The sequence below is a fragment of the Carlito syrichta genome, unplaced genomic scaffold (assembly GCF_000164805.1).
Source record: "Carlito syrichta isolate Samal-C Ts95f unplaced genomic scaffold, Tarsius_syrichta-2.0.1 Scaffold309173, whole genome shotgun sequence".
NCBI classification, from domain to species: Eukaryota; Metazoa; Chordata; class Mammalia; order Primates; family Tarsiidae; genus Carlito; species Carlito syrichta.
This window is the reverse complement of record NW_007253269.1, coordinates 102,074-122,664: the sequence shown is the minus strand read 5'-3', so window position 1 is coordinate 122,664 and position 20,591 is coordinate 102,074. Positions and strand designations below refer to the sequence as shown.

At 47.2% G+C, this 20,591-nt stretch overlaps 1 protein-coding gene across 1 annotated transcript in view; it reads left to right on the top strand.

The window, feature by feature from the left end:
- Positions 1-20,591, top strand: part of CCM2 (CCM2 scaffolding protein) — a 46,010-nt gene that overhangs the window by 19,369 nt on the left and 6,050 nt on the right. The window contains exons 3-6 of the mRNA XM_008066876.2: positions 12,640-12,723; positions 13,141-13,324; positions 18,113-18,249; positions 19,396-19,525. Coding sequence (XP_008065067.2) covers positions 12,640-12,723; positions 13,141-13,324; positions 18,113-18,249; positions 19,396-19,525 — 535 coding nt within the window. The remainder of the gene's footprint in view (positions 1-12,639; positions 12,724-13,140; positions 13,325-18,112; positions 18,250-19,395; positions 19,526-20,591) is intronic.

The following is a 20,591-nucleotide window of genomic DNA, read 5'->3' as shown; positions in this document are numbered from 1 at the left end:
AACCTGCGGGCTCAGGCAATCCACTCACCTCAGCCTCCCAAAGCGTAGGATTACAGGCTGGGTCACCGAGCCCGGCTGTAACAATATTTTGACCAATGACAGACCACATGTATGATGGTGGTTACATAAGATTATTATGGGGCCGAGAAATTCCTCTCACCTATTGATGTAGCCATCTTAATGTTGTAGTACAACATTTCTATGTTTAAATATGCTTAGATACACAAATACTCATATACACAAATACTGAATACACAAATGCTGAATACACAAATACTGAATACCAACAGTAATTCAGTAGTCATGTGCTGTACGGGCTTGTAGCTTAAAGTTGTACCATCTAGCCTGGGTGTGGAGTAGGCTCTGCTATCTAGGTTTGTGTAATTATGCTCTGTGATGTTTATTCAATGATGAAATTGTCTATCGATGTATTTCTCAGAATGTGTCCATGTTGTTAAGCACCATTAAGCATATGGGAAGATGAGTGTAGATTATATGCAAATACTAGGCCATTTATGAGGGACTTGAGTATCTGTGGATTTTGATACCACCAGGCAGTGTGGAACCAATCTCCTGTAGATACTGAGGGACTACTGTACCTATTTTTGCATACCCTGAGAGAACAACACAGTGTGTATTTAAACTTCTTGATCTTTACTAATCTGATAGTTGTAAAATGTTTCCTCCTTATTATTTGTACTTATAGGTGAAGTTGAGAGTTTTTCCAAATGGTCAAGAGTCAGATCTCTTTTAAATTGTCTTTCTAAGCTGGGCTCAGTGGCTCAGCCTGTAATCCTGCGCTTTGGGAGGCTGAGGTGAGTGGATTGCCTGAGCCGGTGGGTCTGAGACCTGCCTGGACAACTTGGCGAGATCTCATCTCTACAATAAATCAAAAAATGAGCCGGGCGTGCGCGCCTGTAGTTCCAGCTACTTGGAAGGCTGAGGCAGAAGGATCGCTGGAGCCCAGCAGGTCGAGGCTGCGGTGGCCGGGAGCGGCCACTGCACTCTGGGTGACACAGTGAGACTCTCCAACTCAAAATAAATAAATAAATAAAAAATAAATAAAATAAATTGTCTTTCTAGGTCTATTGCCTATTTTTTCTGTTTGGCTGTTGCTTCTCTTCTTACATATTTTTGATAGCTCTTCGTATGTCAGATAAGTGGGCCCTTCACTGATGAAGTTATTTGTAAATGGTTTTTTTGTTTTTCTGGTTTATCTTGCCTTTGCTGATATTTGTCTGCATTGGTTCTCTAGCAGAAGCGCCTGGAACTGGAGATTGTGTTTGACCATCTATCTGTTACAGGCATGCTCAGGAGAAAGAGTGAAGGAGGCAGGACAGGACACAGGGAAAAGATGTGTGGAAATTGTAAACTCAGGGGTTCCTTTGTAACCTGATCCAAGCTCTAAAGCCTGGAATGTGGCAAAGCTATGAAGACAGAAGCAGCTAGGGTGTTATCCCTCTGTACTCAGAGTTGGGGGGGTCCACGTGGCATACCACTGTGTGTGCTACACTCTCCTTTGCACTAATCCATCCACGTTTTCCTCTAATTAAGTTCACCCCATCCAGACTCAACTTCTCCAGAGTCATTTGGTCATAATTCCTGGAAATTTTTTCAGAAGTACTGTAGCCCCCACTACCTTAGTGTGTCTCACAGCCACGTTCTTTCGCTGGGACACAGCACCGTGTAGCAACTATTGATTTAGTTGTATACTGCATCCTATAGGTGAGAGGGTATCCTTTCAAAGTGTCGTCTCCCAGCTGGCTCCTCACCTGTACCAACAAGAGACTATTCCACAATTTTGTCAGGCTCAGGTATTTTATAGGACCATTGAATTCCATGGTCTTGTTCCTACTGCTGTACTTTCTTCAGCACAAAGTGAGTCCCCTGATCCAAGGGATGTTATATGCTGCCCCATGTCAGAAACAGACACTGCACGAGCACTTGAAGAGTGGACTGGCAGATGCTGCAGGTGACAGAGGCAAACCCATACCTGGAGCACATGCTGATCCTCACTAGGAAAAGTGTTGCTAGTCAAAGGAGTCTTGATGCATTCAACTGGTCACCAAGTGGCTGCTCAGTCTCCTTGTGGGATGATGCCTTATCAGGGTCACAGAATTGGTATCTTGCTAGCAAGACTGCTGCTGTGAAAGGCTGTAGTGCACTGGCTTGTCCCCAAGTATGTGAACCAGGCTTGGGCTTTCCCCTCCGTGAGCTGTGTATTGGGAACCCTTCCTGAGGCCATGGGTTTCAGCTAAAGAGTGCGGCTCTGCTGGGAGGTGTGTGGGTCGTGCCACCTGCTCCTGCAACTGAGGCTCCTTGCACAGTCCTGAGGTAAGATGAATGTGTACTTTTGTCCATCCCATATGAATATGAGCAGTTCCTGATAGTTTTGGGAAGGAAGTGGTCACTGCATCAATAGCTGCCAACCCTGTACCCAGGACTGTTTATCTTCTGGAGTTGAGTCAATTTAGATGGCTGGGCATGATGGCTCACACCTGGAATCCTAGTACTTTGGGAGACTGAGGTGGAAGGATTGCTTGAGCCCAGGAATTTGAGACCAGCCTGGGCAATATAGTAAGACCTCATCTCTACAAAAAAAAGTCACAAAATTAGCTGGGCATGGTGGTGTGCACCTGTAGTCCCAGCTACTTGGGAGAGTGAGGCAGGAGGATCTCTTGAGCCCAGGAATTTGAGGCTGCAGTAAGCTGTGGTTGTGTCATGGCACTCCAGTCTGGGTGACAAGAGTGAGACCTCGACTCAAAAACAAAACAAAACAAAAGGATTCCATTTAGCTCAATTTGTAGCAGTCTATTCTTATCTACCACAATCTGTCCGGTTTCTATGGGAGCCAGGCTGAGCATGAAATGGGGACCACTTTCCCTGCATCATTTAAGTCTTTGAGAGCAGCACTAATCTCTACTTCTCCCACTGGGAGAGCTACTGTTTTTGATTTACCACTTTGGCCAGTGGTAGGGCACTGTGATCAGTTTTAGGGGCTTCCAGATGATCTTTTCTACTTCGCTAGCTCTTACTCTCAGGTTACAGGACCAATGGAAGGATTCTACGAAGTGCTAGGTACGTCTGTTCCTATTATATGTTATGTCTGTTATGTTCAGGAAGGGGGTATATGACTACCAGTTGCGTCTTCACCCGATGGGGACACTTTGAGATAGACCTGGCCCTCGGCTCCACTGGTTACCTGACTCCTGTGTTCCTCCTACCTTACAGAGGACCTTGCTGGCACTTTGGGTCCCTAAGTATCAAGATCATCTCAGACCCTCTGTGCCAAAAACCTTTGAAGACTTTCAGTTCCCCAAGGTACTCTTCCCCAGATAAATGAAGTTCCCTTGGAAAGAGCTGGGGAAATTGTGATGGTGTGTCCTTGCCTTGGTGTTGTAGGTCATTCCCATGCAGGTGTGGCTTCTCCTGTAGTCAGTGTTTCTGGGTCTGAGAACTGCTTCTGGTCTGGAAACTGAGTCAAGAATTGACACTCTGCACTGCAGAAGCTCACCTTGACCTGCTGATTCAGTTTTGATGTTTTTGTTTGAATGTATTAAAGCAGTGGCCTTGTTGGCTCCCTATCTGTCTTGGCCCAGGGAACTCCAGTGTTCTGGGAGCCCTCTCCAGAGATTCCTGCGTAGATCCCAGGTTTCTCTGGCTGCTGTTTCTACCTTGCTGCCTATCACAGGACCATACCCATACCTGCTCTCAGTTCTCAGTGCCGCTCCCTGGTTTCTGCCATTCCGGAGTCCTATGACCCCCTTGCTTCTGGCGAGCCCAGTTCTGTATGGGCACATGGAACATTAGCTTCTTTTTTGGAGGGTGACCAGCAGAGAGGGTCTTGGTGATGCCCTTGGCCCTTCCACACATTCATTAGTGCCATCAGGTCCTCCTGAGGGATGTGGGCTGCTGGTGGGTTTTCCTGTCATTGTAGCCCTTTTCTAATATGCCCGCTTCCCTGAGCCTTGTGATCTCTCTGTCCAGTTTGCCACAGTAGCTACACCATGTCTACTTTGGTTAATAGAAGCCATCACTTGCTGATCTGCTAAGGGCCCACCAGCAGCACATTAGAGCAGTCCTTGGAACCCTCATCAGGGTGTTAAATGCTGTGTGTGGGGCGTGTCCTAGTAGAGATAGTTTCTCATCCAGCTTACTCTATCTTCCTGGATCCAGTACCTCGGGGGCCTCTCAGGCACACTCCTTGCCTCCTGCCAGTATCTGTTGGGCAGATTCTCTGGTGAGTCTTAGAGCCAGCAGGGCAGATTCTGAGGATAGCAAGCATGACCCTGTGAGATTCTCATCTCGTTTGAGGCCTGTGTGTTGTTTTCAAGTGGGAGCAGGGAGCTCTGTCTTCCAACAAGGAAAAGGGTAGGTCACTCTGGGGTTTTTTTATTTTTAATTTTTTTGAGTTGGAGTCTCACTCCGTCGCTGGAGTGCAGTGGCATGCTCATGGCCACTGCAGCCTTGACATGCTGGGCTCAGGTGATCCTTCTGCTTCTGCCTTACAAGTAGTTGGAACTACGAGCACATGCCATCATGCTCGGCCAATTTTTTGGATTTATTGTAGAGATGAGATCTTGCCAAGTTGCCCGGGCTGGTCTTGAACCCACGGGCTCAGGCAATCCTCTCACCTCGGCCTCCCAAAGTGCTGGAATTATAGGTGTGAGCCACTGCTCCCGGCCTAGTAGGTCACTCTGGAGGCCCAGAGTGTTCTCCAGAATGTGAGGACCGAGGTTCTCAAGGGCATCTACTCAAATATGCCCATCTCAAATCTCAGAATCCTGTTTCTTTCCCATAGAAGCCCAGAGTCTGCCTTGGGAAACTTATCAATGAAGATCAATAAATGGAAGTTATGGGTAGGCTGACTTGGGATCAGATATTCCTATTGTATGAAAAAAACGCCTATTGTATCTTATGAAAAATTATTTTTGGAAGAAGTTCTGTTTAGAGTCATCTCCCCCAACTCGCTCCCTTTCCCCCAAAGGAGATGCCTAGTCACGTGGTGAGCCTGCCTGCGTGGAGCTCTGTGGGCTGCAGCTCTCCATGGAGGTCGGCCAGACAGTGCAGAGTCAGCTGCAAGTGCATCATCTTCTGCTCGCTAATATCAGAGCTAACTGAGCAGGTGGTTGACTTTGAAATGTCTCCTTGTGCTCTTGCTGTTTCATTGTGGTTGTCTGTCTTATAGCTGTGCTCTTGACTTACTGTGACTAGTTCATCAGTGGAACACACAGCAGGTGTCGGTTGGGCATGTCATTGCCATAGGAAGTATTGGGTGTTGGCCAGGGGATACCCAGGAGACCAAGCATGTTTACCCAGGCAGACAGGGGAGGCCATTGTAAATACTGTCCAGGAGGTGCATTTTGTCCCATCCAGAATTGTAACAAGGATTAGAGCTATAATTTATTGATTAAAACTTTTTTATTAATGTAAATATTTCACAGTGAAAAGTCTAAAATGAGTGAGGGCTCATCCCCATATGAAGAAAGTAGAATCCTCTTTGGAGCTCTGTGAGCCGGAGTTTGAAGCATGGTGGCCAGATTTTGGATATCACTAAAGAAAAACTAGATAGTGGCCAGGCACGGTGGCTCACACCTGTAATCCCAGCACTTTGGGAGGCCGAGGTGAGAGGATTGCCTGAACCCGGGGGTTCGTGTCCAGCCTGGGCAACATGGGGAGACCTAATCTCTGCAATAAATCCAAAAATTAGCCAGGTGTTGTGGCACGTGCCTGTAGTTCCAGCTACTTGAAAGGCTGAAGCAGAAGGATCATTTGAGCCCAGCCGGTTGAGGCTGTGGTGACTATGAGTGTGCCACTGCTCTCCAGCCTAGGTGACACAGTGAGACACCAATTAAAAATAAATAATTATGCTGGGCATGGTGGCTCACACTTGTAATCCTAGCACTTTGGAGACTGTGGCAAGAGGATTGCCTGAGTCTGGGGGTTTGAGACCAGCTTGGGCAGCTTGGTGAGACCTTGTCTCTACAATAAATAAAATATTTAGCCAAGCAGGCATAGTGGCCCATGCCTGTGGTTCCAGCTACTTGGAAGGCTGAGGTGGAAGGATTGCCTGAGCCCAGCAGGTCAAGGCTGCAATGGCCGTGAGCATACCACTGCACTCCAGACTGGGCATCAGAGTGAGACTCTGAATCAGTCAATCAATAAAATAAAACAAGATAGTGAGGGAGGCTGGGGAGAATTTCTCTACAATTCTGTAGACATAATACCAGGGTACTTTGGTTTTAGTGAAACACTTAACATATGGCCCCATCTTGGTCAGCGTTTTTTATTACTTGTTTGAAACACAAAATAATACTTTTGGATGCATAACATAAAATTTACTGTCTTAACCATCTTCTAGTGTATGGTTCAGTGGCATTAAATAAATTCACATTTTACAACTATCAGCACTGTCCACGTCCAGGACTTTTCATTAGCCCTTACTGAAACTCTGTATCCATTAAATAATGACTACCCACTCCCTCCCCTCAACCCTTGACATCCACTCCTCTACTTTCTTCTATGATTCAGCTAATCTAGGTATCTCATATTAAGTGGAAGCATATGACATTTTTCCTTTTGTGATTGGCTTATTTCACTTAACGCAATGTCCTTAAGGTTCTTCCATGTTGTAGCATATGCCAGAATTTCTTTCCTTTTTAAGGCTGAATAATATTCCACTATATAAATAGACCACATTTTGTTTATCCATTTATTCATCAGTGAACATTTGGCTGTGAACATGGATGTAAAAAATTCTTTTCAAATCCCTGTTTAATTTCTTTTGTATATATTCTCAGAAGTGGAATTGCTGGATCATATGCTAATTCTGTGTTTATTTTTTTGAGAAACTGCCATACTGTTTTTCATAGCAGCTGCACCATTTTAACATTTTCACCAACAATGCATAAGGGTTCCAGTTTCTCCCTATTTTCACTAACACTTGTTATCTTTTTTTTAAATAGCCATCTAGTGAGTGTAAAGTAGTATTTAATTATGGCTTCAATTTGCATTTCCTTAATAGCTAGTGACATTGAGAATCTTTTCATGTGCTTATTGGCCATCTGTGTGTCTTTGGAGAAACATCTACTCAAGTCATTTGCTCATTTTAAAAAATCTGGTTGTTTTGGAGTTATAGGAGTTCTTTATATATTTTGAGTACTAATCTCTTATCAGATATATGATTAGAAATATTTTCTCTCATGCTGGGCACAGTGGCTCATGCCTATAATCCCAACACTTTGGGAGGCTGAGACAGGAGAATTCCTTTAGCCCAGGAGTTCAAGAACAGCCTAGGCAACATAGTGAGGCCTCATCTCTATCAAAAATACAAAAATTAGCCAGGTGTCCACTCCTGTGCATGCCTGTAGTTCCAGCTACTTGGGAGGTTGAGGCAGAAGGATTGCCTAAACCAGAAGGATCACCTGAACCCAGGAAGTGGAAGCTGCAGTGAGCTGTGATGGTGCTACTGCACTCCAGCCTGGAGACCCTTTCTCAAAAAAAAAAAAAAAAAATATTTTCTCTCATTCTTTGGGTTATCTTTTTACTCTGTTGATTGTAGCCTTTGATACACAAACGTTTTTAATTTTGGGAAATACAGTTTATCAATTTTTTTTTCTTTTTCTTTTTTTTTTTCGAGTTGGAGTCTCACTCTGTTGCCCAGACTGGAATGCAGTGGCATGCTTCCGGCCACTGCAACCTCAACCTGCTGGGCTCCAGTGAGCCTTCCGCCTCAGCCTTCCAAGTAGCTGGAACTACAGGCATGCACTGCCACACCCGGCTAATTTTTGATTTATTGTAGAGACAAGGTCTCACCAAGTTCCCCGGGTGGGTCTTGAACCTGCGGGCTCAGGCAATCCACTCGCCTTGGCCTCTCAAAGTGCTGGGATTACAGGGCTGAGCCATCAAGCCCGAACTTTTTTTTTTTTTTTAATTTTTTTTATTTTTATAGAGACAGAGTCTTGCTCTGTCACCCAGGCTGGAGTGCAGTGACGACATCATAGGTCACTGTAACCTTGAACTCCTGGACTCAAGTGATCTTCTTGCCTCAGCCTCCCAAGTAGCTTGGACTTGGTGCACATCACAACACCCAGCTAATTTTTAAAATTTTTTGTAGGGATGATTTTATTTCCTTTTGTTACCAGTGCTTTTGGTGTCATATCCAAGAAATCATTGCCAAATCTAACACCACAAAGCTTTTGTCTTGTTTTCTTTTAAGACTTTGTAGTTTTAGGTCTTATGTTTATGTCTTTGACCTATTTTGAGTTGATCTTTGTATAGACTGTTAGATCCAAATTCATTTTTTTGCCCGTGGATATCCAGTTTTCCCCTGCGCTGTGTATTGAAAAGATTGTCCTTTCCCCCACTGAATGGTCCTGGCCTCTTTGTTGAAAATAATTTGACGATGTATGTGAGGATTTGTTCTTGGGCTCTTTATACTATCCCTTTGGTCTGTATGTCTGTCTTTAGGTCACACTGTTTTAATTACTGTAGCTTTTGTAGTAAGTTTTGAAATCAGGAAATGTGAGAATAGATGGAATTTAATACTGATAAATGTAAGTAAACATCTGCATTTGGTTTATATGAGCAGATAAGAAGAGGATGGAAAGACCTTACTCAACCAACAGCAGACCTGTGGAAACATCTCAGAATGTTCACTAATGACAAACTAACTATGAATCATGGTTGGATGTGCTGCTGATTTATTCCTAAACTGCGCTAATTGTCAGAGGGAGAGTTCCAACCCTATAGAAAATAGGGAAACCAATATTCTTTTGTTTTATCCCCTCCACTCTCATCTTATGAAATGTTGAAATGTAAAACTCTTCAAAGCAAGTATGCATTTCCTATGGAGCTATGCCCATCAAAGGCATTCTTCACTGCTGTTACGAGTTTTGAGTTCTAGCCTTTCCTGTTGATTCTTGCTTAATATTTCCATCTCTTTGCTTACATCGTCCATCTGTGGTTGCTTGATGTCCACTATTTCCATCAGAGCCCTTAGTATATTAATCATAGTTGTGTTTTACTTCATTTATTTTTGTTTTCTCATAGCTCTTTAAATATTTCACTCTCATTGCTTGCTTGGTTTCTGAAGAGAAGTCCAGTGTCATTCTTATACTTGCCCCTTTATAGGTAGGATTTCTTTTTCCCCTCTGGGGAAACACACACACACACACACACACACACACACACACACACACACACACACACACACACAAACCAGATTTCTACAAAAGAAAAGAAAATGTTTTCATGGTTTTCTTTTTGTGTTTGATTTTCTGCAGTTTGAATATGATATGCCTAGGTGTGAATTTTTTTTGCTTTTTTTACCCTGTTTGGTGTTCTCTGACCTTCCTAGATCTATGTCTGACATTGGTTTGGGAAAATTCTTAGTCATCATTACTCCAAATATTTCTTCTGATCTTTTCTTTTTTCCATCCCCCGCTTAGGAATTTAAGCTTCTGTTCTTTTTCCTCTTTCTTCTGATATTCTCATTACACATATACTACACCTTTTGTAATTGTCTCACAGTTCTTGGATATTCTTTTTGAGTTGGAGTCTCACTCTATCACCCAGGCTGGAGTGCAGCGGCACACTCATGGCCACCCCAGTGTTGATCCTTCTGCCTCAGTCTTCCAAGTAGCCAGGACTACAGGCGCACGCTACCACTCCTGGCTAATTTTTAATTTTTTTTTTTTTGAGTTGGTGTCTCACTCTGTCACCCAGACTGGAGTGCACTACATACTTGGTCTGCTGGGCTCTGGTGATCCTTCCACCTCAGCTATCCAAGTAGCTGGAACTACAGGCGCGCGCTACCATGCCTGGCTAATTTTTGATTTATTGTAGAGATGAGGTCTCACCAAGTTGCCCAGGCAGGTCTCGAACTCGTGGGGTCAGGCAATCCACTCACCTTGGCCTCCCAAAGCGCTGGGATTACAGGCTGAGCCACTGAGCCTGGCCTAATTTTTAAAAATTTATTGTAGAGACAAGGTCTCACCAAGTTGCCCAGGCTGGTCTTGAACCCCTGGGCTCAGACAATCCTCTTGCCTTGACTTTTCAAAGTGCTGGGGTATAGGCGTGCGCTACTACACACGCCTTCTTAAATACAGTCTGGGGCTTGCAGTTCTTGCAGTTGTAATTCCCTGTTATTATACAGGAACCCTGTTGCTGTGGGTGTGGGGGAGAGGAAGTGTTCTATAGTCCTGTGATTAGGGCTCAGTGTTTGCCTGAGCCTGTGCTCTTGGGCAGTAGCCTTCTCAAGTACATCTCAGTTTTGTTTCTCCCTTAGGAGAGAGGAGGCAGGAGTTGGGTATTTCCCTTTCCCTAGGTGGTTAGCATCTAATAAAATGGTTTTTCTTGGGGAAAGGTTTTTGTTGTAGATAACAGAATGCTCTGGTCATATTTTTAAATGATTTCTCCCTCCTCCCACCACCAGAAGCATGAGGGGATTTTTTTCTCCAGTCTTCACCCTGAGAACCTGGCAGGAACTCCTAAAACTCAGGCCAGCACGAGAGCCCCTGTGACTGTGCCCCTAGAAGTTTTTATCTCTAGATAGTCCCTGCTCATCCAGACAGTCTAGAACTCGTCAGTTCCTCCTTCCTCTCCCACCAGTGCAGGCTCGAGGTTTCTGCTCCCCGCCCTCCACCTCTGTGAACTGATTTCCAGCATCTGCCTGTCTGTCTCTCCAGTTCTGGGGGCACTGTTTTTCCCTGTGACCTCAGTTATACGATGGATCTAAGAGCAGCAATTGGGTTTCAGTTTGTCAGATTTCTTCTTGTGAGGATGACTCTTCGAGTGATGACTTCCAAGCTATTTACTACTAGACTGGAAACCGGGAGTCCCACTTTATTTATTCCTTTTTAATAGATAACTTGGATATGTAAGGTAATGGATGACTGAGAAAGGTTGGATACAAGAAGCTGGGAAGAAAGTAACCCACTGAAAAAAACGTAGGCACTAAGATCATTGTGTTAGTTGGTAAGACGCAGACAGAAGCACAGCAGGTACAGAGGCCCTGTGTCATGAAGCTTTGCTGAGCTAAGTGCCTCGTGACCACATGTGGCAAAAGAAGCCTATTTACCACATGTTTTAGTCCATTTTGTGCTGCTCTAACAGAATTACCACAGATTGGGTAATTTATAATGAATATAAATTTATTTATTATGATAAGTTCTGGGGACTGTGAAGTCCAAGGCTAAGGAGCTGCATCTGGTAGAAGTCTTTTTGTTATATCATCACATGGTGGAAGACAGAAGGGCAAGAGAGAGGGAAAGGGGCAAACTCACCCTTTTATCAGAAACCTGTTTCCACGATAACAAACCCACTCCCAGGATAACAAGGTTCATCCACTCACAAAGGAAGAGTCCTCATGGCCTAATCATTTCTTAAAGGTTCCACTTGCTGGACATGGTGTCTCATTCCTGTAATCCCAGCACTTTGAGAGACGGAGGCGAGAGGATTGCCTGAGCCTAAGGGTTCAAGACCATCCTGGGCAACATGGTGAGACCTTGTGTCTACAATAAATAAAAAAATTAGTTGGGCATGGTGGCTCATGTCTATAGTTCCAACTACTTGGAAGGCTGAGGTGGAAGGATCACCTGAGCCCAGGAGGTCGAGGCTGCAGCGGCTGTGAGCATGCCACTGTACTCCAGTCTGGGTGACAGGGTAAGATTCCAACTGAAAAAAAAAATTAGCTAGATGGTGGTGCATGCCTGTGGTTCCAGCTACTTGGAAGGCTGAGGCGAAAGGATCACCTGAGCCTAGCAGGTCAAGGCTGCGGTGGCTGTGAGTGTGCCACTGTACTCCAGCCTGAGCAAGAGAGTGAGACTCCAACTCAAAAAAAAAAAAAAAAAAAAAGGCTTCTACCTCATAACACTGTTGCATTGAGGGTTAAGTTTCCAGCACATGCTTTTGGGGGAGACATTCAGACCTTAGTTCTTTACTTCTTTTTTTTTTTGAGTTGGAGTCTCACTCTGCCACCCAGGCTGGAGTGTAGTGGCCTCCAGCGCAGCCTCGACCTGCTGGGCTCCGGCGATCCTTCTGCCTCAGCCTTCCAAGTAGCTGGAACTACAGGTGTGTGCTACCACGCCTGGTTAATTTTTTGATTTATTGTAGAGATGAGGTCTCACCAAGTTGCCCAAGCAGGTCTCGAACCTGCGGGCTCAGGCAATCCACTCACCTCAGCCTCCCAAAGCGTGGGATTACAGGCTGAGCCACCGAGCCTGGCTAGTTCTTTACTTCTCTATTGATGCTTATGCTTATTTCTCCGCTGTGTTGGCTTTTGTGATTTATGCAGTTTATTTTTAGTGGGTTTGCACAGTGCCACTGTTTTCAGTTTCCCCAACACCAGCTATCCCTGTTCTAGAATCCATATGCTACCAGAACTAGTTATAAAGAACTTTGGATGACGACCTTGAATGCCGGTTCATAGGAGATGTGGGAGGCTTGTCCTCATCCAGTAGAGATTTCTGTGGGAATTCAAGGCTCCCTTCCTAGAGTTGGGCCTCTGCGTGAGCCAGTATGGAGCTCCACAGGCCTGTTGACCCGCGTGCAAGATGCTTAGTCTGTTTTCAGCAGTCATGATGGTGGTGTTGGCTCAGCTCCCATTTCTCACGGCATTTTTTTTTCACTTTCTTTCAGTATTTAGGTCAGTTAACATCTATCCCAGGATACCTGAATCCCTCCAGTAGGACTGAAATCCTGCATTTCATAGACAACGCAAAGGTAACCCTATCCTCTTCACCCCATGCACTCTCCTGTTGATCCCCTTACTCTTGGCCTCCTGGCAGTGAGGAATGACCCAGTCTCATCACACTGTGGATACACTAGGCTTTTGGCCATAAAGACTGTTCCTCAGTCTGAACATTAACTTTATTCTCCAGTCTTGCTCCATGTGATTTCCCAAAATTCACACTTTCAAGATCTATCAGACCACACACCATAATTCTGAATCTAGAGGTAATTCCAGAAGGATTCTCCAAATGGTTTGAACGTTTCAGTGTCCCTGAAGTGGGCACCACCCTGCTGAGCGGAGCAACACTGACCATACTTGCTCAGCACTCATCACATGTGTGACGTCAGCCAGCACGGTGCGCCCAGGAGAAGAGCCCAGCGTTTCTGATGCCCTGTGGTTCCTTCCAGAGAGCTCACCAGCTTCCTGGACACTTGACTCAGGAGCATGATGCTGTGCTCAGCCTGTCTGCTTACAACGTCAAGCTGGCCTGGAGAGATGGGGAGGACATCATCCTCAGGGTGCCTATCCATGACATCGCCGCCGTCTCCTATGTCCGGGATGACGCTGCACACCTGGTGGTCCTGAAGACAGGTACGCGAGGTCAAGGGTCAGGAGGTTCGTCTTCCTAAGAAGTCTATCTGTGAATTTCATGAAGCTCTGGAGCTGGTTTTTCAGCTTTATGTTGGATACTGCTGTCTGTTGGGACTGGGAATTGGCTCTCCTGTCTCTGAGATCAGCCGGAGGAGGGCTTGAGATCAGCCACCAGCCCCTGGGGTCATTGTCACACTTGGAGCCTTTGGGGACTCAAGAAGGGATACAGTATTTAGGACCTGTATCAGAGGAGTCAGCACCTGTCCCTCTGCTCAGCGGGGCCCCTGCTGACTCCCCTCTGAGTACATGGTGTGGCGGAGTCCCAGAGGAAAGGCTGGGGGTAGGGAATGCACCCCAGTTTGGCTGACACTGTGAGCCCTGCACAGTGTTTCCAAAGCTGGGATAGCAAAGACAAGACCCAAACCCCCTCTGCTCTTTGAGGTTGCTTGAGTGTGTCCTTGCCATCAGCTGCCTTCACCTTCAGGAAGAATTGTGTGGAGCGTTATTTTAATTATTTTTTAAATTAGGGTCTCCTGTTGCCCAAGCTGGAGTGCAATTGCACAATCACTGCAGCCTCAGGCAGTCCGTCCACCTCAGCCTTACACCTGTATCTTGAACTACAGGTGCACGCCATCACACCTGCATAATTTTTTGATGTTTTTTAGAGACAGGGTTTCTCTATGTCGTCCAGGTTGATCTCAAACTCCTGGGCTCAAGCATTTCTCCCATCTTGGCCTCCCAAATTGCTGGGATTACAGGTGTGAGCTACCACGCCTGGCCTTGATAATGTAATTTTAAACTCCCATCCTGGAAAGAGAAGGGTGGCCATGACAGCAGCCTTTTCTTTGTTTCATATGACTGTTTTTTTTTTTTTTTTTTTTTAACTTTTTTTTTTTTTTTTGAGACAGTCTTGCACTGTCTCCCAGGCTGGAGTGCAGTGGTATGATCATAGTTCACCGCAGTCTCAAACTCCCGGGCTGAACTGATCCTCCTGCCTCAGTTTCCTGAGTATCTGGGACTATAGGCACACATTGCCATGCCTAGCCCTTTTGGTAGATGCTTGGGTCCCTACAGTAGGCCCTAGGTCTGGGGCATCCTTAGGTTCCAGGCATGAAGATACTGCTTCTGAACAGGTTCTTGCAGAGACTTAAGCTAGTAAGGAGGGGAGATGGGCTCCCTCTTTGTTTTTTGGGTTACATTGCAATTTCTTGATTTTAATCATTAGATCAACTTGCTAAATAAAACGAATGGCTATTTTATTTTATTTATTATTTTTTTGAGTCAGAGTCTCATTGTTGCTCAGGCTGGAGTGCATTGGCACACTCATTGCCACCGCAGCCTCGACCTGCTGGGCTCAGGCGATCCTTCTGCCTCAGCCTTCCAAGTAGCTGGAACTATAGGCATGCACCACCATACTCAGCTAATTTTTTTGATTTATTACCATGTTGCCCAGGCTGATCTTGAACCCATGGACTCAGACTAGCTACTTTAAAAGGGAGAGAGAGAGAGAGAGAATGAGCTCCCTAGGAGAAAACTTTCCAAAAATGGATGAAACACAGGACTCAGGGCTTCTTGCTTGTTTGAGTTGGGCTCTTACTCTGCTACCCAGGCTGGAGTGCAGTGGCATGATCACAGCTCACATGGCCTCAACCTCCTGGGCTCAGGCGATTCTTCCACATCAGTTTCCCAGGTAGCGGGGACTACTGGTGCATGCCACCTCACCCGGCTAGTTTTTGTGATTTTTTTTTTTATAGTGACAAGGTCTTGCTCTGTTGCCTCAGCCTCCCAAAGTGCTGGTATTACAGGTGTGAACCTCTGTGCCTGGCTAGGGCATTTTTTTTTTTTGAGTCATAGTCTCACTCTGTTGCTCAAGCTGGCATGCAGTGTCATGATCACAGCTCACTGCAATCTGCAACTTCTGGACTCAAGCACTCTTCCTGCCTCAACCTTCCTAGTAGGTGGGACTATAGGTGTGCACCACTACACCTGGCTAACTTTTTTACTTTTTGTAAAACGAGGTCTTGCTATGTTGTCCAGGCTGGTCTTGAACTCCTGGGTTCAAGCAACCCTCTAACCTCCCAGAGTGCTGGGATTACAAGTATGAGCCACTGCATCTGGCTGAGGACTTGGATTTTTTTTTTTTTAAGTTGGAGTCTCACTCTGTCTCCATCTCAAACACTCCCAGCCACCACAGCGTCGACCTGCTGGACTCAGGTGATTCTCCTTCCTCTGCCTTCCAACGTGCTGGGATTATAGGCGTGAGCCACGGCCAACTTGGATCTTTGAGAGAGCTTTTGGTTTAAAGGAAGAGAATGAATCCCTATGTCCCAGGAGTCATCTTCTTTGTTTTTGCAGATGCACAGGAGCAGGTGTGTGCTTTCACCCATTTAAATTTGTTTATCTCAAACTGAAGTTGGCTATGAAAAAACAAGGGGCTGGGCTCCTTGGCTCAGTCTGTAATCCTAGCACTTTGGGAGGCCGAACAAGTGGATTGCCTATGCCTGTGTGTTCGAGACCCACCAGTGCAACTTGACAAGACCTCGTCTCTACAATAAATAAAATACTAGCCGGGCATGGTAGTGCGTGCCTGTAGTTCCAGCTGCTTGGAAGGCTGAGACAGAAGGATTGCCGGAGCAGGTCGACGCTGTGGTGGCTGGGAGTGTGCCACTGTACTCCAGTCTGGGTGACAGAGTGAGAGTCTGACTCAAAATAAGAAAAAAAAAGAAAAACCAAGGTTTATTTCAAGACTCCTGTGCTATGTGAGGCAGGCTGTGTTTAGGGTTAGTGACACAGACTTCCCAGCACAGAGACTGGCAGAGGAATAGCTAATGTTTACTCAGTGCCTGCTACATGCAAGCATGTCTGTATTCCTTTTTTGGACATGAAGTACTTTGGCATTTGGGACAGCACACGGGAGGGGAAGCATCAAGGGCGGGCCTGGCTGCAAGAGGATCCAGGTGGCAGAGGCTGTTGGAGGGCGTGGCAGGAGTTGGTGCTGGATGAGGCAGGGTCACCTGTACATCTGCTGGAGCACTTCCTGTACCATCAAGGATAGGCCCACACTCCTCTCCATGTCCTTAAGCTGCCCACCCTGCTTCTTGAGAACCACCACAGGTGTGAGCTAGGGAGCCAACATTTTTTTTTTTTTTTGAGTTGGAGTCTCACTCTGTCACCCAGACTGGAGTGCAGTGGCCACTCCTGGCCACCGCAGCCTCGACCTGCTGGGCTCCGGCGATCCTTCCACCTCAGCCTTCCGAGTAGCCGGGATTACAGGCACACGCTACCATGCTCGGCTGATTTTTTGATTTATTGTAGAGATGAGGTCTCGCCAAGTTGCCCAGGCGGGTCTCGAACGTGCGGGCTCAAGCAATCCACTCACCTCAGCCTCCCAAAGCACAGGATTACAGGCTGAGCCACCAAACCCAGCTCATTTGTTTTTTTAATGTTAAAAAAGTAAAGAGAGGCCTGGCATGGTGGCTTGCACCTGTAATCCCAACACTTTGGGAGGCTGAGGCAGGAGAATTCCTTGAGCCCAGTGGTTCCAGACCAGCCTGAGCAACATAGCAAGACCTCATCTCTACACACGCACACACTTACACAAAATACAAAAACTTTGCCGTACGTGGTGGTACATACCTGTAGTCCCAGCTATTTAGGGGGCTGAGGTGGGAGAATTGCTGGAGCCCAGGATTTTGAGACCTGCGTGGGCAACATAGCAAGACCTTGTCTCTGTTAAAAAAAATTTTTTTTTTTCACTAAACTAATGTGAAAAAAGAAAAAGGTAAAGAGAAACAAGGGAAATTAGTTTTAATAATGTGTTTTGTTTAGCCCTGTATACCCAAAGTAGCATGTCAGTATATGCATACTCGGTATAAAAGCCACTGTTTAACATTGTTTGTGCCATCTCTGAAGCCCGGTGTATAGTTTCATGCACGTCTCAGTGTGGACTTGTTGCATTTTGTGTGCTCAGTAGCCCTGTGGCCAGTGCCTGCCGTGGAGACAGCAGCCTGGGCCTCACTGTGGTGTTCATGGCTCAGTCCCTTGTATAAGAATCCCATCTCGGTGCACACGCCTGTGTCTGGCCCGGGATTGGCCCAGTTCTCATCTCCATGGCAGTCTTGCCGTCCTCTCCCTCCAGAGGCAGCTTTCCTTCCGACACCCTGGCGTCAGGCTTTGTTTCCAGTCCTGAAGTCCTCCCAGAATGGGCTGAACCGCCTACCCTCTGGTCGATGTGCTAGTTCTCAGAGCCATGCCTCCTGCGAAAAGCCTCCTCCAGGCAAGCCTGGAATCACCCATGTGTTGCATGAGAACCTTATTTGTCTGGGGAAGCGATAGGTAGGGTGTTAGGAACAAGGGTGCTGGGGTCTGACCATCTAGACCCAGACTTGGACCCTCCCTCTCACATGCTCTCTGGCTCAGCCCTTCACCTACCAACCCCCTGTGCCTCAGTTTACCCACATGTAATAAGGAAGTGCCTTGTGCCAGAATACACGGAAACCTCCTGAAAGTGGACAATCCTCGGAATTGTATTCATGGTCTGTTGTGTATGAACTGTGTAAGATTGCAGAATACAGCTCTGGTGCCCTGGAACTCAGAACTTAACCCAATTCCACCTTTGTGTAGAGAATCAAGAAAGTGTGAGGGGACCTGCCCAGAGAGTGTGTCTGGTGCAGGTCTGTCACCCTGAGTCAGGGGTCCCTGAGCAGCGTTGTAAGAGCAGCCCCAGCGAGTACCTTTATGCCTGCCCTCCTCCCACTGTACTAACCTGAGATGACGTTGACTTCCCAGCCCAGGACCCAGGCATCTCCCCCAGCCAGAGTCTGTGTGCGGAAAGTTCCAGAGGCCTCAGCGCAGGTTCCCTGTCAGAGAGCGCAGTGGGGCCGGTGGAGGCCTGCTGCCTGGTCATCTTGGCTGCAGAGAGCAAGGTGAGAGAGACTTCCACAGGGCCCCACCCACCCACAACTGCCCCTGCCCCATAAGGCCCCGCCCACAGCCACCCTGGCCACTTCCAGCAAAAGACTTTGGCTCCAGCCAGCAGTCCCTCCTCCTCTGGCCCCACCCACCAAAGCTTCTCCCTGCCTCTTCCCCCTGTCTTCCAACCCCACCCCCACCCGTTTCTGCTCAACCCCACCAGGCATTGCCCCCTTCCCTGGTTCTGCCTACATCCTTTCCCGCATGGCTGTGTCCTAGGTCCGGTCCCCAGATCCTGACTCCCCTGTCCCCTGTTCTTTCACCCCCAGTCTCATCCCTGAGACCACCTGGCCTTCTGAGCTTTTGTTCCTCATTCTGATCTTCAAGTGTTGTCCTCTCCCCCAGGGCCTGTTGGGTGGTGGCCACTTGCGTGGTCATTGTACCCCAGACCTGCCTGGTATTAAGGACTGTGCTTGCAGATTCCCCACTGCCTGTAAGAGCCAGGGGCCCAGCATTTGTTGTTAGGGTTTGGGCCTCCCCCTAACCATCCAGTAGCTTGGCAAATTCCTTATCCCATTTCTGTTGGATTTCTGCATCTGTAAAATGGTCAGTAGTAATTTCCCACCTTGAAAACCCTTTGGTCAGCGTTTCTCAGCCTTGGCGCTATTGCTGTTTTCACCTGGATAATTCTTTGTTATGGGGGGCTCCTGCGCACTGTAGGGTGTTGAGCAGCATCCCTGGCCTCTCCCCTTGTGACAACAGAAAGCATCTCCAGATATTGCCACATACCTGCAAAACTTCCCCAGCTGAGAGTCCCTGGTTTAGACAGCACACTGTTGGAAAACCATTCTATAGCTGTTAGAAACACATTCAGGTGGGCTATGATACTGCTGTTACCTTCTCACCTCTTTCCCAGGCCGATCGAGGTTGTGAGGGTGTTGCCAGTCAGGTTAGCACCTGGGCCACCATTGGGTTCTAGGTGGCATCCTGGGGCAATTGTCTGGGTCTCCTTTTTGATAATCCTTTGGGTACTTGGTTCCAGTGTCTGTTCTTCATTCAGATTTATTGAGAGTCTGAGACATTCCAGGTGCCCTGGCAGCTTCCAGGAAGGTGTGGTCCCCAGCCAGACTGACCAAGCAGCTGCTATTTCTCCCCTGCAGGTTGCTGCCGAGGAGCTTTGCTGCCTGCTGGGCCAAGTCTTCCAGGTTGTTTACACAGAGTCCACCATTGACTTTCTGGACAGAGCAATATTTGATGGGGCCTCCACCCCCACCCACCACCTGTCCAGTGGTACGTTGGGTAAGAGGGAGCAGTGGCAGAAGGGAGCCACTGAAGTTTCCAGACTTCACCGTTCATGTTGGTCTGTAGGGTTTAATCAAGGTGGAAATGTCACCCCTTCTTCAGGGAATTGTGTTGGGCACAAATGTAGGCCCGCTTGGTGGCCTTCTGGTATATGTTTGGAGACTGTGAATACTTTTTCTGGAATCACATGTGGCTAAGGTTACCTCACCCAACTCAGAACAAAGACAGGGCCAGGAGAAGCTCCTAGCAGTGTGGCGTGTTGTGGAACTGGGAGGCTGAGTGGGTCTGGGAGCCTCCAGTGTGTCCAGGCCATAACTGCTGTCAGCGTGAGTGTACCTTCCAGCAGACCCACAGGGAGCTGGCTGCTCAGGCTGACCCAGGAGGCTCGCTGGCGGGAGGTGGGGGAAACTGAAGGGGTCTCCAAGGCGACAGCTGGACCAACGTGTGGACCACCTCCTCCTATACGTCCTACCGAGGCTAGTTCCAGAGTGTCTTCAGAAGTCATGCAGAACACTTCTTCATAGATGAGCTCCTTCAGCTATGTCTTCTAAACACCAGATCATCTTATTTTCAAATATATTATTGAGAGTTAATGGTTTATAGAAATTCGGTGCATAAAAAGATATTGGAGCCGGGCTTGGTGGCTCAGCCTGTATTCTCGCGCCTTTGGGAGGCTGAGGTGAGTGGATTGCCTGAGCCCGCGGGTTCGAGACCCGCCTGGGCAACTTGGCAAGACCTCATCTCTACAATAAATCAAAAATTAGCAGGGTGTGGTAGCGCACACCTGTAGTTCCAGCTACTTGGAAGGCTGAGGAGGAAGGATCGCCGGAGCCCCGCAGGTCGAGGCTGTGGTGGCCGGGAGAGGCCACTGCACTCCAGTCTAGGTGACAGAGTGAGACTCCAACTCAAAAAAAAAAATTTAAAAATTTAAAAATAAAAATAAAAATAAAAAGACAAAGGCAGCTGGGCTCGGTGGCTCAGCCTGTAATCCTGCGCCTTGGGAGGCTGAGGTGAGTGGATTGCCTGAGCCCGCGGGCTTGAGACCCACCTGGGC